This window comes from Ursus arctos, unplaced genomic scaffold (assembly GCF_023065955.2).
Source record: "Ursus arctos isolate Adak ecotype North America unplaced genomic scaffold, UrsArc2.0 scaffold_5, whole genome shotgun sequence".
In the NCBI taxonomy this organism is placed as follows: domain Eukaryota; kingdom Metazoa; phylum Chordata; class Mammalia; order Carnivora; family Ursidae; genus Ursus; species Ursus arctos.
Genome location: NW_026623067.1, coordinates 72001964 through 72020060, shown reverse-complemented (window position 1 = coordinate 72020060; position 18097 = coordinate 72001964). Strand labels below are relative to the sequence as shown.

At 36.2% G+C, this 18097-nt stretch overlaps 1 protein-coding gene across 1 annotated transcript in view; it reads right to left on the bottom strand.

The window, feature by feature from the left end:
* ADGRV1 (adhesion G protein-coupled receptor V1) overlaps positions 1–18097 on the bottom strand; it is a 508055-nt gene that overhangs the window by 390167 nt on the left and 99791 nt on the right. The window contains exons 28-34 of the mRNA XM_026498632.4: positions 16211–16820; positions 12557–12772; positions 10901–11116; positions 9949–10193; positions 8571–8752; positions 6929–7740; positions 4251–4460 (exon numbers count right to left, since the gene is read on the bottom strand). Coding sequence (XP_026354417.4) covers positions 4251–4460; positions 6929–7740; positions 8571–8752; positions 9949–10193; positions 10901–11116; positions 12557–12772; positions 16211–16820 — 2491 coding nt within the window. The remainder of the gene's footprint in view (positions 1–4250; positions 4461–6928; positions 7741–8570; positions 8753–9948; positions 10194–10900; positions 11117–12556; positions 12773–16210; positions 16821–18097) is intronic.

Below are 18097 nucleotides of genomic sequence, written 5' to 3'. Positions count from 1 at the left end.
GAAATGCTAAGGAGAGAAACAAAGTAAAATCCTCCTACAAACTTACTACATGTAAAACCCTCAAAGTCTAATACCACTCAGTCCATATCACCTTTAAAAATTAAACAAGTTACCATGCAAGTAACCTGCAAGAAAATATAGCAAGAAACACAATTTGAAGCAGGACACACACACACACACACACACACACACATGCACACATAAATAAAAGGTAAAGAAAGTATTTCGCATGAGAAGTGTGAAAATTTTTCCCAACAAATAATCAAAATGGAGGTAGTGATTTTCCTCATTAAAGCAGACTCCCAGGAACCAAGTCCATTTAAAATGTCTCCTGGGAAAAATTACCAGAAAGTTATCCTCTACCTGGATGAGGGGTCAAAGAACAGTTGTAGAAAAACAAGACTGAGAAACAAGTGCTTTGTTTTTTAAATACAAAGGAAAGGAAAAAGGAATGTCCTAGAGAGGGTAGGTTGTAATTTTCATGTTAACATTTTTCTAGGAGCTATACTGTCTTCTAGCGTTTGACCAGGATGAAGGCCTAAATAGGGCCCTTATCCACGGAAGAGTCTGACAACATACCCGGAAGCTCATCTTGATATAAAATCCAGAGTCCACCAAAAGTTGGACTTTTAACTCTAAAACGGACGATCTATCATATAGCGTCTAGGCTTAGCCTAATGCAGATTAAGAAATATAAACATAAAATGTATTTTAATAACCCTATTTTGTCTACTTGTTCCCAAAACAAACCAAGAGTTTTTCTAAAAGATAAACATCAACTACACTGTGTGTAATAATGGAAAATTAACACACAGGAAATATACTTTAATAGATGCATGTATACACGCTATACATGGGCCATCCAAATTAACTGCCCTCTACAATAGCCAGAAAATGATTTAAACTAATTATAGGGATATGAACACTGTGCAACACAAACTATCAGTATAAACAATCAAGAAACAAGTTGAGTGTTTCTAATACAGCAGCTCTGTATTTTTAAAAAGAATTGCATTTCTTGTTCAAGTCTTTGCCTTTTTAAAAAAGATTCAAACTGTCTCTTAAAAAGGCAAATTTTTAAATCCAATGAATATGACATGATGATTATGATGCTGCTGAGTTGGATGACTGAGTGAAGTATCTAACATGGATTTATAAAGGGCACATGTATGCATAGTCTTCAACCACAGTAAAAATCTATTGTCCCATATTTTTAAATTTGCCCATTCCATTTGAAAGAAAGTAATATTCACCACTGGGCATCTGTCCAATTGTTTTAGCACAAAAAAAGAGAAATAGATTCTACAGGATTCAATACATTGTTAAACACTAAGGCAATTCCTCCCCACGTACTGGAAATGTATTCTAGAGCCAGGAGTTCAGCATGGTCCACATTTTACATCTAACCACATAAATGAAACTCCAACACTAGGCCAAAAGCAGTGTTAACATTGTTTAAGACCACACGGCATGATTTTTTTTTTTTTTACCCTGTTTGTTTAGCACTTCTCTTGAAGAATCACCATGAAGTTTTCATTAATTCAATTTGACAAACATATATGCTTGGTACATTTCTCTGTGCAAGCTTGGGGTAACATAAAAAATACACGCAAAAATCTGAATCGTTCAGGTTCAATATAATGTTTTTGAAAAAAGAAAATGAATTAAGACTTGAGGAAAAAAACTTGGGAATAAAGGTATAGGAAAGTAAGAAAAGGAATAAAAATTCACTCCAATTTTTATTTAGAAAATATGAAAAATCTAGGGAGCACACATGCAAGCAATAAAAGCAATTCAGTGTTTTATTTCCGGTACCAAACCTATGCTCCTAGAGTAATGTGATAATGCACATTTTTTTTTTAAAAGATGCTCTCTTCTTTTTTTCTTTTTTTAAGATTTTATTTATTTATTTGACAGAGAGAGACAGCCAGCGAGAGAGGGAACACAAGCAGAGGGAGTGGGAGAGGAAGAAGCAGGCTCTTAGCAGAGGAGCCTGATGTGGGGCTCGATCCCATAATGCTGGGATCACGCCCTGAGCCGAAGGCAGACACTTAACGACTGCGCCACCCAGGTGCCCCGATAATGCACATTTTTAAACCAATAACACATTTAGGCCATTTACTTTAATTACTAATCCTTTTTCCTCTTTGCAAAAAAAAAAAAAAAAAAAAAAAAAACCATAGAGACATACAAATCATAAGCCCATAGTCAATGCTTTTGAACTTCAGCAAAATGAAAATGTTATAAAAGTTTCTAGAAAGGCTTATTTGAACTTCTAAGCTTATCTTGCCACAAATCAGCAGCAAACACTCTGTGGATGGGCGTTGACTTGAAGCCCCTACGTTGAGGAGCACTGCCCAAAGACCTCTACGTCCTTAGATACTTGCTTCCCATCCCAAGTTTTCCTTTCAAATCCTCTACACTTACCACTGCCTCCTCCAGCCCATTTGGGAATCTAATCTCACAGGATGCCCATGTTAGCATAAGACATAGTGATTACTTTCTTTCTTTCTAATTAATGAAAACACAGTCTTATCTTGGTCTCTTCCCACCTCTGGCAGAGACTTCTCTCTCTCCAGAAAGGTCTTTTTCCTTTCCTAGCACCTTAGCCTTGTGTTCCACACAGCTCCCTCTCTGACACCTTGTTTTTTTCCTCTATCCACAAAGATACTATTAATTTTCCTGAGTTCAACTATTATCTCTAAAAATCTAATTTCCACCTCTAACATGAGAGAGTCAAGTTTTCTCATCAATTGGCTTCTCTCACACAAATATTGTTACTCAAAGTCATTATTCTTCCAACTCAAATCACTTGAAATATTTGCCGAAAGTTCCTGCGATGTCGAGTTCTGCAGCAGATTTAAGTTCAAGCAAAACATAATTTCTTTCCACAAATTTTGTTATATTATATGGGCTTTGGATTCAGGCAGCACTGGGGTTAAGCACCACTATGAATAACTGTGTGCTACTTAATTTCTCAGAAATTAACTCTCCTTATGAGAATACGAGATGTATACCATTATACCCACTTTATAAGGCTGTTATTCAAATTATCTTAATAATGGATGTGAAATGTCTGGCACACAGAAAACCCTCAATAAATGTATTGTTGTTGTCATTATTATTAACATTAACTTCTACAGTGACTTTTTACTTATATTACAAATAATTTTTTGAGAGTTGCTCATCTGTCTTTGGGTTCGACTTAGAGCAACCTGTTCGTCGTTTTTACTCACTATTGCTGTGACAACATGAGATTCTGAACCACTGATAAAAGGAAAGACTGATGGAAAATAGCTCAGACATTTGCATTGGTAAGTTAAATCAACTCACAAGTTGGGAGTATAGTGAAGTATAAGGTAATACACATTAAAACATATTTAGTTTCAAGCACAGCAACTAAGGAGCTGGACGACCTTGTCAAGACACCTAATCTCGCTGTGTCCCAGTTTTCTCATCTGTGAAAGAGCCAAATACATGATCTGTATCCTTGCTGTTTCTTCTCTTTCTGAGGTACACTTATTTAATATTTTTAAACACAGACTATAGTGAAACACAGGCTACTAAACACCCAGTTTTATCTCAAACAGACTTATTCAAAGAAAAAAAAAAACTGCTAAAATATTGGAAGCGAAAATTGGCCTGTAGATGCAAAATCCTAAATATGATGTAAAATATTAAGATTCAAGAAAACTCTTACTTTTTAAGAAAAAAATAGGCATTTTCTAATTTTTTTCTAGTTTGGCACTTCGTTTGTAAAATATATCAACACAATATAAAATCCAGGGTAAAATACTCTCAAATTACAAACTGTTACTTTTGAACAAGGAGCCAATGTTTGACTGTTTAATATCAACAACTACCACTAAGTACATATACGCTTGCTATGAACTGTGATAAGCACTTTACATTCTTTAACTCATTTAATCCTCACTAAGAAACCTATGAAGTAAGTAATATTTCTTGTCATTTAACAAATGAGAAAGCTAAGCATCCCAAGTTTGACGAACTTCCTAAAACCACACCAGTGGGGGGAAGCAAGCTAGAATCTGCAAGGCTCCTAAGTAGTTAAACAGTTCACAACAGACCCCTTTTCCAGCTAAGTTCCAGGCATACTAACATACACAGCTCACAGCTCTACAAAATAATGAAAGGATTAAAAAAAAAAAACTGGAAACTTTAAAAGAATAAGCAAAAAATGACCTCTATAGAAAAGAGAATGAATATGCTGAACAAAAAAAGGAACCCACCTTCGTGACCTATGACAGATCTGGAAGCTGTCTGAAAGCTAACTATTCCCGCCACGTTGTCATTGGCCAAAATGTTCACTCTAACAGTGTCGGAGCTGGGCAAAATTCGACTTCCTCCTTCCGTGTACACCAAACTAACTATGATGCTTTCATCATCCTCTGGCTCGGAATCATCCACAATGGCTAAGATGGCTGTCTTCTTTGTTTCACCTACAAAAAAATTAATGGAATAAAAACCAAAGTAACAAAATCACCAACACAGAGAATCTACAAAGGCCCAAAATTACTTCCACTTTAAAAAGTTAAGTAAAAATATGTAAATATTAGTGTATGAGCAATATTAGTGTAACTACAAGCAATGCTCTATGTTAATCTGTATATCCTTTCACATATAAAACACTAAAATTATATTTAATATGGACAGATTGTGGAGAAGGACATTTTGAATTATGGAAAAATTTAAGGAGTAGAATTATTTCAAAGAATCATGGTTTTATTCCTGGTCTTTAGCCTAGAACAATGACATGGCTACAGAAAGGACTTCTAAAGTACATTCTGTTGAGAAACACCTCTCTCTCGAGGTGAATGGAGTCTCATTCTCATTCTGGCATTTCTGTGAATAATTTTCTTCAGGTAATCAAGCCAATACCTCTCTGAAAGACCAGGAACACTTAGGGAATGGTGGTCAAAATGGCAAACAGGAAAGGGATGGCAAATTCTAAGTGAAAGAACCAGCCTGAATGACATGAGTCTTTGGATAACTAGATAACAGCATCAAATACCAGTTTCCAGAATGTGAGCAAATGAAGGAAGGAGGCAGAAGAGGAATTCAAAGGGATAAGTGACAGTGACAAGGCTCAAGCCGTCTACTTTTCAATTTGGTCTAGGACCCCACTAGTACATAAAGCAGCAATGAACATCCCTAAACCCAACAGGGCATCTGCAGTTCAGCCTATTGTCCTCCACCTAATTCCTTCCCACTTTCTGGAAAGAGGATGAAAGGGTGAGATGAGAAAAGGCAGGAAAAAGGAGGAAGGGGATATGAATGCATGTTCTCTCATGACCCTGCTGCATTTCATCAATTCACAGTATCAAAACTGCCTCAAGAGACTATAGGTTATCTAAGAATCTAGATTAGCTATTAAATATAGTCCATTTTGTGATGCTAAAGTTACAAGTCAAGGTAATACTAGTTCGTATAATGGTATTACTTTACATGAAAACTTTCTTTGTAGTTACTAAAGCTGCTGGAAAAACTAACTTCAAATTTTCATCTCCAGTTATCCTCATTAAATTTTCATTATTTCCTCTGAAATAAGAAGTGTTACCAAATACTAACCCGTACCCCCCACTCCACCAAACATATCATATTCCATCATTACCGAAATCCTTTACTAGGAAATAACTTTTATAGAAATGTGATATACTATTTTTAAAATTTACTCTAAAACATAATGCTTATTAGATATTTCAAAAAGTATACTACATATGAATCATGATCATGACCCCCAATTACTATTTCCAAAAACAGTATATGCAAAAAAGTTGAACAAAAAAAAAGATGCAACAGGGGTGCCTGGGTGGCACAGCGGTTGAGCGTCTGCCTTCGGCTCGGGGCGTGATCCCGGCGTTGTGGGATCGAGCCCCATATCAGGCTCCTCCGCTATGAGCCTGCTTCTTCCTCTCCCACTCCCCCTGCTTGTGTTCCCTCTCTCGCTGGCTGTCTCTCTCTCTGTCAAATAAATAAATAAAACCTTAAAAAAAAAAATGCAACTAATTGCTCTAAGACATGGAATTGTGAATAACACTTATTTCCTTCATTTTTTTGGATATCGTGAGGTTCCTATAAGTATACATTTTTTTAATCAGAAAAATACTATGCTAAAAACTATATGGAATCCATAACTGCCCAAATCAGGATTTAAACAATGATCTTAATAAAGACACCTTCCCCCTGCCCAAAGCAATTATTTTAAACAAATGAAATTTCCAAACTTCCAAACATTAGATGATTCAACTAGTCCTGAAAAAGAATCAGTGATTCTGACTCTAATTCTAATCTGTGAGCCAAGTTATCTATAACTATATTATTCAGGAAAATTTATAGTAGCTATCCCATTCAAGCCTAAGAACATTATTATAAATTGATCTATCCCTAGGCTTAATTTAGTATGAATGAAATCATCAAAGTTCATACTGTTTATACTTAGAAATTATTTTCATTGAAGATTCTCGTGGGTAAGAAATATCAGTAGCTAGGAAAATGAATGTTAACTGGGAAGCTTTTTTACATGTACTAGACAAATCAGGATAAATCTTGAATGAAAATAATTTCTAAGTATAAATAGTATGAACTTTGGTAATTTCCCTTACAAAATCAGAATTTGCCTTAGAGTTGCCTCTGTTTCCTTATAGGCACTGCCAGCACTATAAAGGAATAAAATCCACACACTCCCTGAAAACATTCTCTTTTTAATAAACTAAAAAAGATACACATTAGCCTACGTATCTCATGCATCAACCATTAACAAGCTAACTAACTTCTTTTTTAAACCAAACTGCACTTGTATACATTAGCAAGAATCTACACAGTAAGAACTCTTATGAACATTATCTTAAAAATTAACTACGATGACTTTGCCCGGGGAAACTAAAATCCATTTAGAACCATCACTTACCTTCAGCAAAAGTCAGAATATCTCCAGCGCCTATAAAATCTAAACCTTCAGTAGCAGTTCCACCAACAACACGCCATTCAACTGTCACCTGACCTAAGCTGCCCCCCGTCCTGTAGATCACCAGCTCCACTGTGGTTTGGGGCTGCTCCTGAACTTCGACATATAAGCCATCTTCTGAGGTATTGGGACTAATACTGTAGACCACAAACACTCCAAAGGCATCACCATTTAATGCAATGACAACTGTAGAAGTATTTGGCTGTCCTATGGTTGGTTGGTTTTTAAAACTGGCTGTGATGTTCATGAGGTGAACTTCAAGTAGAGAAATGAGAAAACTCTCATCCATCTCTGGGAAATCATCAGGAAGAATAGAAACTGTGAGATTTGCAAATTCATCACCCTCCAGCATTATGGCCCATTGCCTTGTCACAGGCTCATAGTCACTGCCAGCCACAGCCTGACCGCTAAACAGAGATGCTACCCTGGTCATGTTTTTCCTGTAGGTCCAGAAGTCCAAGTTGTTAACCACTGGACTGATCCATGATGTCATCCAAAAACACTGAGGGCCCTCAGTAGCACTGAGAAAAGAGAACGCTGAGCACGCGTGTTCTTTGAGACACAAAGTGGCACAGGTATACTGGGGTTCCTCCATGGCAGAGACATTCACCCAAGTTCTCCACGGTGGGTCAGGCACCCCTTGAATTGGCGATTCATAGTAGGACAGTAAATCTTGACCTTCCTCGACTGCAAGAGCCACTACATCAATATCAGAAGTACTGTAGAACAACAACAGCTGACCAAAGTGCCCTCCGCTAAAATGTGGAGTGACAATTAAAAGACAGGTTAAGCACTCAAAGCAATCTGTGGATTACATAGAAAAGGAAAATACTGACTGCAGTTTTCACTTTTTTTTAAAGTACAGAAAGGAACGGTACAAACACAGCTATGTTTCTTAATTATCTTTGTCTTTCAACATTTTATTTTCTCATGCAAGGAATCTTGCTAGTTTCCAATTAAGCAATAGTTATTCTTAACCAAGCTATAAAGATATCCTGCAAGATATGCAAATCATATCCATTTCAAAATTATCAAACAGAATTAGAAAATGAATTTTCATTACCAGATTTCACTGAAACAAGGTAATAATGATAATAGCATGAGTGCATTTTAAGAAAATGTAATTACTTGCCACAAATCCCCAAGACCCCTAATTTTCTATTTCTGAAGGAGTTCGGTGAACTTTACACTGCCTCACACACACACACACACACACACACACACACGGAGAAAACAACAACCTGAAAACCACCTACTTCATACAGCATCTGAATATGCTTTAATTTGGAAGCTAGTTGTATTTAAGTTCTAATTCAAACAAATAATAGATTAAAGCAATAACTTTCTATGGATAGAAATCCTGATGATGTATAATTTATTATCTACTTCACTAATAATAGGTATGATAAATATATTGGGCTCTTCATATTCATAGGCATAATTCAATTAGTAAATTACCAGACCTATAAAAGAATTTACATTATATAATAACCACCAAACTTAAATTATTTAATTGCACAAGAGCTCATCTCCCGCCACCCACAATCCCCATCCCCCCGCAGATGCAAGCCATTTTTTCATATACCTTCGCCTAACAGTTATGTTAGCACAGGAACTTCGCTCCAGAGGCTCTTGAACACGATAAACCGACTGAACAAAGGCTACTGTACCATAAGGATTATCATTGGCAGGAATAATAATACTTGCCACTCGATCTAACCCAAGAGTACCTCCACCAGAGGCATCAGTTAGTTGCACTTGGATAACCTAAAAATACAGTGAAAATTTCCTTAACAGAATCCCAGTTCTGAAGTTAAAATAACAATGATGCAGGTGGGTGATAAACATCTAATCCAAGGAATTCCCCCCATTACATTTACAAACCCAACATGTAACAGAATAATACATTAGCAACTTTTCATAGTAAAGCACAATTATACATAACAAAAAGGCCATTTAAATTCCTTAATATTCAGGTATGTAATCTTGTGAATCAATTTTAAGATCCTGTTTATAGTTAATATTTCAATAATACATTTGTATGTCCATTCTATGTATTTTTTATTTAGGGAAAATATTGTGTATATGTTTCATAAGTAGTTAATCTACTATGCTTTATTTCACACATTATCTTAAACGGAAATTCTCTGACAAAATTTAAAACAGAAGACATCATATCATAATGCCACCTAAATTTAGAAAGAAGGAAGGAGAAATGTTTTATATGTATTAACTAATATATAATATTTTAGACCTGAAAAATACAATTAGCATTCAAATGAAATGTTATGAACTTCCCTTCTATGAAAATCTGATATTATTAAAGAATAAATGCTATTAAAAGTAACTTAATGACACCTAGGCTTTCATAATACTTGAATTTCAAAATATAAAATCATCTTCAGTTAATATATGTTAGTAATGAATCAACTTTCCTATCGAGACTCTATTTTTATTTGCCACCTAGCTTCTTCACCATGAAAAATAAGTATCAGGCAGATATGTCTAGAATGGTATTTGTCATATAGCAAATTTTCAAAACTATTGAAGAACAAATAAGTGAATAAGTAGAAAATCAAAATCTAAATTTAATTAAGATCGATTGGCCCACACTCAAGCTAAGAGGGAGTCTTGATACAAACAAATGAAGAGTTTATATGGAAAAATGTATAAATATACATGTTAAATATATTTAATCATTTAATGAAAATGTGGGAAAATACAATGTAATTGTACAAAGAATTTACACTAGTGAACTGCGATATGTACCAGATCTTTTTCCAGAATATTCTTGTTTCTGTTTATCTGTAAAAATCACTTTTACACTACCATATTTTGAAAATTCTTACAGAAATAATTAACTTAACATTGTCTATAAATGCCATAACAACAGCCATCTGTTCTAGTCACTATAAGACAAGGTATGATTTACAGTGTCATTCTATACTAGCCATTCCTCTCACCTCTTCAATCTCCGGAACGTCGTCAGCCAGGACCTCTAACAACAAGGTTTGAATGGTTTCCCCAGGGGCAAAGGTCACATTACCTGAGACAACTCGCAGGTCACCAGTAGCAAGCTGTCCATTAATGGTGGCGACCCACTGAACAGTAACATTGCCGAGTGTCCCAGAATTTCGAATTATTGGCAGGTTTACCTTCACTGAGTTAAACTCAGGTTCCTCTACAATAAGTTTAGTAATCTGAAAACCTGAAGGGCAGAACAAAGTTAATTTCAAATACAAAGTGAAACTGAGGCAACAAAGAGCTAACTATTATCATCCGATAGCTGTTTTTTTCCCCCTACGCAGTCTAAATATAAATAGCTAAACCCCCCAAAATCAGAGTAACATGCTGTGATACTAATTGGTCAGGCCTGCCAAAATTTCCATTATTACTCATTATGACAGAAGCACAAATCACAAACTGAGAATCACATAGGGGTCAGGCATGTACCAGTCATGAGGGAAGTAGGTCTAGTGAGTTCTTTGGCTAATTGCATAGTGCAAGCCTGGTCCAAAGAGATGGCTGCTATTTTGCTCCCATGATTGATGCTATGCAGGAAGGGAGGCTCAATGTTGCCAGATTTCCTGCTACTCAAGAAAGAATCCAGATTTTTGTGTAAAATTATGTAAATTAATTTTTGAAAGAATTGTCTAAGGCCCACAAAACACATCTAGAAGCCAGATGTGACTTACAAGCCTAAAAGTTTGTCCCTTCTGTATTTATGCTAAGATGTTGATTTCTTTTTTTAATAACCACTAACTACTGTTAGGGAGGGTGCATAGATATACTATATATTGGTAACAGCAGATTAAAAAGGGAAACATGATCAAATTAATTCTAAGTCCCTAAAAATAAAGAAATGTATGATCTATATCAACAAGTTAAAAGAAAGACACAAACTAGTTTGGTTACCAAATAATCCATAGGGGTCATCAGAGGCCTCAATAATGATGATCGCCTCTGTTAATGCCCCTAGTTTGGCTCCTCCCGTTGTTTCATTCAGCAACTGCACCAGAAAAGATTCTTCTAGTTCAGGGTAGATGTCATTAATGATATATATTGGCACAGCTTTACTGGTTTCCCCTTCTAGTAAGACCACATCCGATGAAGCTATGCTATAATCTTCACCTATAAAGATAAAAAGCAAAATGCTAAGATTTATTCCCAAATATGATAATAAAATGCCCATACACTAGTAAAATACTATGACATATCAAATTCCATAGATATACTTGTAAAGCTTTTTTGAGGATACTGACTACATATATTTTAAACAAAAAGATTTTACCTCTCTTCCCAGAAAAAATAGGTTTGAGATCATAAAAAAATGGAAAAGACCTCCAAAGGGTGTTCAAGTTTATCCTTTCATTTTTAAAAGATGTATACATAATTTCTTCTATTTGTCATATACAGACACAGATAATGATAATGGATACGGACAGAGACAAAAATATATAGTCATCCATTACTAAAAGATAACCCCTTATCTACAAAAGAGAAAGAAAATGTGCACAATCCTTTTAAAACAAAGAACAGAACTAAAATTCTGACCTCACACTAGAAAGATATGTTATACTGTTGTACAGATATAGGCATGTCTTCATCATCAATGTTCTTGCTGGAAACGATGGGCTTTCCTTAAAAACTGGATTAAAAGCTGCTACTGCATACTGCTCAGGTTGTCAGCAGCTTTGTTTCTGGTCAAACAGTGGGAAGGGATAGGAGTCTTCTTATGTAGCCTAAGGGCTAATTTCTGAGAACACTAATTCATCCCCACTGTTGGGCAATGTGTAGGGCCCCCTAGACAGTCAGGCATTCCTCTAGGCTACCCACCCTGCATGCATGCACGCACACACGTACACCCCCCTTAGGGTCTAGGTGAGCCTGACTTATTATCTTTTCAAGCAAATATCATTTATTTCAAAATATCAAGTGTGTTATCCTATCCGTTCACACTCATGTTCCTTCTAGTGCATGGCAGAAAGATTCTAATGGGATAGCTCTCGGGCAGATCTCCCTCTAGATGCTGAAACTGCACCAATAAAAAAGGCAGTCTCCTAATGTTTGCATTTGGCAGTGAAATCATTTTGCTTACATAGAATACTCAATGCTAGCCATTGCCTCTTCCACATTCTCCATAAATAAATAAACAAGCAAGATAAATGGGCTGAGAGGCAAGACTGTTGCCAAGCACTGCAACCATGCGGCTGCACATTTTATCCTGCATTCCTCAGGATCATTTACACATGAATCCCTTTCACATAACGAAAAAGTACACACAGAGAAAGCCTAGTACTTTCCCTGATTTACTTTTCATTAGTTTGTGCATATTTTGGTCATTTAAACTTTAAAAACTCACATACTGTTTTGCTAACATTTTTCAAAAACTCTGCAAAATCTGTCATAAATACACAATAAAAGCTCTACGTTTATGCCTTTTAAAAGTAATGCAAGAGAATTACTGCTTTCTGGTTGGTTTTTCTAACTACATCTGTAAGTGGCTTTTGATCATTAAGAATATAATTTCCCTCCAACACACATCACTGCCCCTTGATTGTCCTTTCTCACCCGCAACTGCAGTTATTGGCACAGCTTTAAACTTCACAGAAACATCTGCAAATGCCCCTCCTGCTCTAGTCACATTGATAATGGGTCCAACATGATTTTCTGCCACTCGAACAACTGGAGCTGAGAGCTGAAGAGTTCCAAATGCATCGTCATTGGCAGTGATGATTAGATGAGCAATAGTTTCTACCTTAGGCCCAAGGCGTGGAGAATTTGGAACTGAAAGACAAGAAAAGCTAATCTATCAAAATTCTATCAACTGGCCAAAAGTCATCAGGAAACCTCAGCAAGATTCCATCAGCCAAATGGGATCCTCATTTGGTGTTTCTCTCTACTATTTCTATCAAAAAACACTACTGAGTACTATGGACCAGCACTAATCTAGACACTGAGGAAACAAAAGCAAATTAAACAGGAAGTCCCTACTGTCTTGTAGCTTTACATTCTAGGGAGATTTTTATTATAGAATCTTTAGCAAAGGAATAGCTTTCCTGCAGGAATATTTTAATAAGTATTAGAAATTTGTCAAAAGGCAAAAAATCATGACATTGTAACTAATCATCACTTTACATAATATTACAACAGATAATGATGACACCTACAGGATTATGCTCTTCTAATTAATTACCAGCATGACAAAAAATTTTTTAAAAACAGCATTTCAGTTACAAAATCGAGTAGGAAAGTCATTAAGCTTTGTGTCCTCAAAGATTGGCTGCAAATCATCATACTGTAATTAAATGACTGCCTGTTTCTCTGTCCTTGCTCACAAACCCACTCCTTTGTCCCATCTTAGCTAACAGTCACTGAACTGCCTAGTCCAGAATGTAAAGTCAGCCTCAGTGCTACCCCAATGCTGATACACTTACCTGACTGAGCCACCCAGGCACCCCATTCCCTAATGCTGATACAATAAAGTGTGCTCCATACTTGCAAGGCTCTCTTCTCACTTTCCACTAATTTTAGAGACAGCAAAGCTTGTATTGAAGGCATTCAGGACTTTCTACAAACTCTCTCTAAATTATTTTCTAGGTTCAATTCTAACCAGCACCCTTGCAAAAACAACATAAAAAGTGACCTTTTAACACAAATGAAGCTTCAACAAACTTTTATTAGCAGTAACCAATTTTGAGTTGATATTTAGACTATCTCTAACAGTTGTTGTATTTGGAAATATGTGATAATAAAATTTAACATGTTCTGACAATTTAATCTAAAAACAATAACACCATTTAATTTCAATGATAAAGACCCACAGACTATGCTAAATTAAATCATAGTAAAAATTTTAAAAAACTATAAATCAATTTAACATAATTAAATTCAACTAGATTAGAAAAGAATTTGCCAGGCATTATTCCAAGCACTTTTCTTGTATCAAGTCATTTAATCCCTATACCATCTCTGTGGGGCAGGTAACATGGTCCACATTTTATCAATGAGTAATCAGAGGCACAAAGATGGTGAGGAAGTCACATACGGTATCATGCCAGTACCTGGTAGACATATCAAGAGGCATCCTGTGAGGGTTTGTCTGATCTCTTGCTCCCTACATACAATTCCTCATCAAACCAGATATAAAATCTTCAATTATCCAAACCGTTCATTCTGTGCTATGCTCTTACCCAGATGCTGATCACCAGTCTTCTCATACTGCTCTCCTCAAAGTTAATGATTATACTCGGAGTATAGTAACGGAGACCTTATCAGGTCCTGCACTGCTTTTGCCTATTAAAATTTAGTCAAGGGCCTGGGTGGCTCAGTTGTTAAGCATCTGCCTTCGGCTCAGGTCATGATCCCAGGACCCTGGGATTGAGCCCTGGGATCAAGTCCTGGGATCAAGTCCCACATCAGGCTCCCTGCTCAGCCGGGGGCCTGTTTCTCCCTCTCCCACTCCACATGCTTGTGTTCCCTCTCTCGCTGTATCTCTTTCTGTCAAATAAATAAATAAAAGTCTTTTTTAAAAAATTTAGTCAATATCACACAGATTTGCATTTAATAGTTCTTAATTATTTCACATTATATCTTATGCCTATTGTGAAATGCCCCAAGAATGCTGCATGGTTCCAGGAACACAACAAGCATAAAATACATGTCAATTTTTTCTCCTGACCCATAGCACGTTGATATTCTGCATATACCAAGTTATTAACAATAATTGTCCGTATTTACTGAATGATTACCATGTGCCAGATATTGCATTAACTTTAAGCCCCATTATATTTCTGCATAATAGGTAAGGAACCTGGGGCCAAAAAAAGATTATGTCCAATACTTTGTTACTATATATTGGAACATAAGTTATCTTACACCAACACTCACACCTCCTCGCCACTGCTGTATGTGACACTCCCTTCTGGTTTTATTTCCATCTCACTCAATAAACCGCGAGTTCCTTGAAAACTAGACTTTATTTTATAATTCTTACTCAATAAGACTAAGCACTGGATTTTATTACAATTCATTTGCTATTAAAATTGTTCCTCAATCTTAAGAAAAAAAAAAGATGGGTATTGTGTGAGAATTTTAACCTTGAATGTAATCTGAATTTAATACTAGCAGTTGTCCTTTAAAGTAAATTTCCTTCTATAATCCTGAGCTACAATTACTTAGCTGTGGACAAGAATGTTGCTCACTATATAGTATATCCATCCAAGTATCATGGTAAGGTGAAGAAATTTATTTATGAGAAACTGTAGTCTATACGTCAAAACACAGTCAACATGTAGCTCTTGAAATCTTATTTTTGTAATATGTAATTCCAGTTTCCTTAAGAAGGTTTTATTTGTTTTCTTATAAATATTGCCCTAAAACTGATGTTACATTGGTATCAAATTCATATCACTAATCTTTCTCCATTTATTTGTTCTCTTATTCCAGGAAATCGAGATTCTTCCCTTTATTTAAAAACACCTTTCTAAAGTTCTGTGTCCTCTTAGAGAGATGTGACTAATGGACAAGCTGTAACACAGTAACTGCTTTCAGCTCCGCAAGCTCAAGGAGAGCTCTCTAACAGGAGCCACCCAGCTCTCTCTATAAAACCCCTGAGCCACAACCCCAGGGAGAGTAGCTGCTACTTTTCACAAGAAGTTGCTGCACCAGATTGGCTGCCCAATGTGGGTCACTCCTCATTCTTATCCCCAACCAGTGCCTTCTTCTCAACTCTCAGTGACGCACAAATTTATAGAATTTCTTACTGCTACGCATTTCTGTCCCCCTTCCCTCATGCAGTTGCTGGACCCACATGTTCATCGCCAAAGAGGCTCTATGGGTCAGGGAATCTTCCACAGTGGATCAAGGTGAGAGAGGCTCAGGATCTTCCTACCAGGGCTGTCCATGGAATCCCCAGATTGACTTTAGAATGATTTGGAAGCTACAATATATAATACAATAGTACTAGAGGTCAGTTGTACTGGATTATACCGAAGCTTTTAACAATTTAGTTTGGGAACATAAGAGACTTTTAAAACATAATTTTGTGTTTTCAAGTGTCCCACTTCCATTTGTCTTATAGGTAAACTTTTGTAAGGTGATGCTTTCAAAGTTAGAGTTTACTATTTTTATAGAATTTTCTACTATACCCAATTCTTAGTTTATTTTTTTAGGATTCTTACCTCCCATAGTAATTATAACAACAACACACTAATGGTTACTTACTTGGACGATTCTGTACTTTCTCTATTAAAGTAGAGTTGAGTAGCTCAATAAACAGAGACTCCGATCTTTCTGGTTCATCATCATCCAAAACTGAAATAGTTATGGTTGCCTCACTCTGATTGGCTCTGAAAAGAGCAAATCCAGAAGCTGGTATATAGTCTCTTCCTTGAGTTGCTCTGGCTATACTGGGTGGAAAATAAGGCGGTTTTTCCATATCATCCAGGGTTGCATATGTGACTAGGACTTTTCCCATGAGGCCTTTTAACCTTATCACTGACAGGGTGATATTCTGGGTTGCTTCCTCAACTTTGATAGGTCTGTTTTTCTCAGAAAAGATGAAGACCCCACACGGATCATCACTAGCCAAAACTGTTAATGTGGCATTAGTATGAACTCCCAAGGAGCCACTGGAGACACTGAGGATTGACAGAGAGAAGGCCTTATCCAGTTCTGGATCTTCATCTGGAAGTACTTCCACTGTGATGTTGGCACTCTTCTGCCCAATCTCAAATGTGACATTGCCAGAGGTGAAGGCAAGATCGCCATCAGGGTCAGAGCCTATGCTCCAAAGCAAAGTCACTTGAGACAGAGCTCCGTGGCTTCTCATAACCTATAAAATATTTAATAGCAAAATGTATTAAAAGAGGGATTAAAATCATTGATCTAGAGGTTTGTAAATACAGAATGATAGCAGGATATTAAATTTTTATTTTACTTTCTACAAGTTTTTCTCAAGAATATAAGATTCTTGATGGCAGGGGAAAAGTACTGCCTGTGTTTGAAGACCCTACAGTACTTAAAAAGTGATTGTTGCATGAAGCTACACATTGATTGAACATTTTAGCTTCTAACTAAACTACAGCTCTATCTTTTCTCCAATTATATATTAGTAATGAAGCAAAGGTAATTAATAATTTCTTTTATTTAAGCACACTCATGAAAATTTTTACTTTTATTACAAAGATGGTAGTAAGGAAGACATCAGTGATATTTTCTGAAAAGCTAGTCATAAAACTCATTTTTGAAAACCAATTATATTTCCTTTTATCTTCAATGTAATATGAAAATTCACCAAAAAACACATTTCTCCCAAAGTTGGATAAAATATACTTAAGAAGTAAGAAGTACTTTTGCCAATAATACATTAAGAAGAATAAATACCTTTAAATATGAATGTTAACTCAAAATTACACTCAAGACAGGAATTTTATAAAACTTGATCTTTTCCCTTAATTCTTTTTTTCTTTTTTTAAATAACTGGTTATCCTTTCTAAAGTTGCTCAAGTCACTCCATAACAATTTATTGAAGATCTGCCATTGAGTGATCTTTCTTCATTATTTATATAAAATCTGAGGAAGCTGAGCAAGCTTCTAGCTCCTCCCAGTTGTTTAACAATAGAATCCAACTTAATTCCCAACTGGAACAAAACAGAGGAGGAAGTACACACACGTACATGCACACACACACACACACACACACATCATATAGAGTTGTCACTATTATTGCTATTCACAAATGTTTTGGATTTTCTTTCCTTTTGGGAGAGACGTGGGATAGGATTACATTTTTCTACCCATTAACATTATGCATGGCCATGTGACTTGCTTTGACCAAAAACGTCTAAGTGGAAATGTTAAGAATTACTTGGAGAAAGAAACTGTAAGAGCCAGCATGCAGTTCTCCACATCCACACTTTTCCCCTCCGTGACAACAGAAGCACCCGCTGAGATGTGGTCTCTGTGACCCTTGACCCCTCAGTAACTGGTGACTGCCAAGTTAAGCTGGAGATATACCATGAGTGGAAAAACAAATCTTTGTTACATTAAGCCACTGAGCTTTAGGAGACATCTGTTCCCACAGCCTAAGTGAATTAATACAAAATCTAT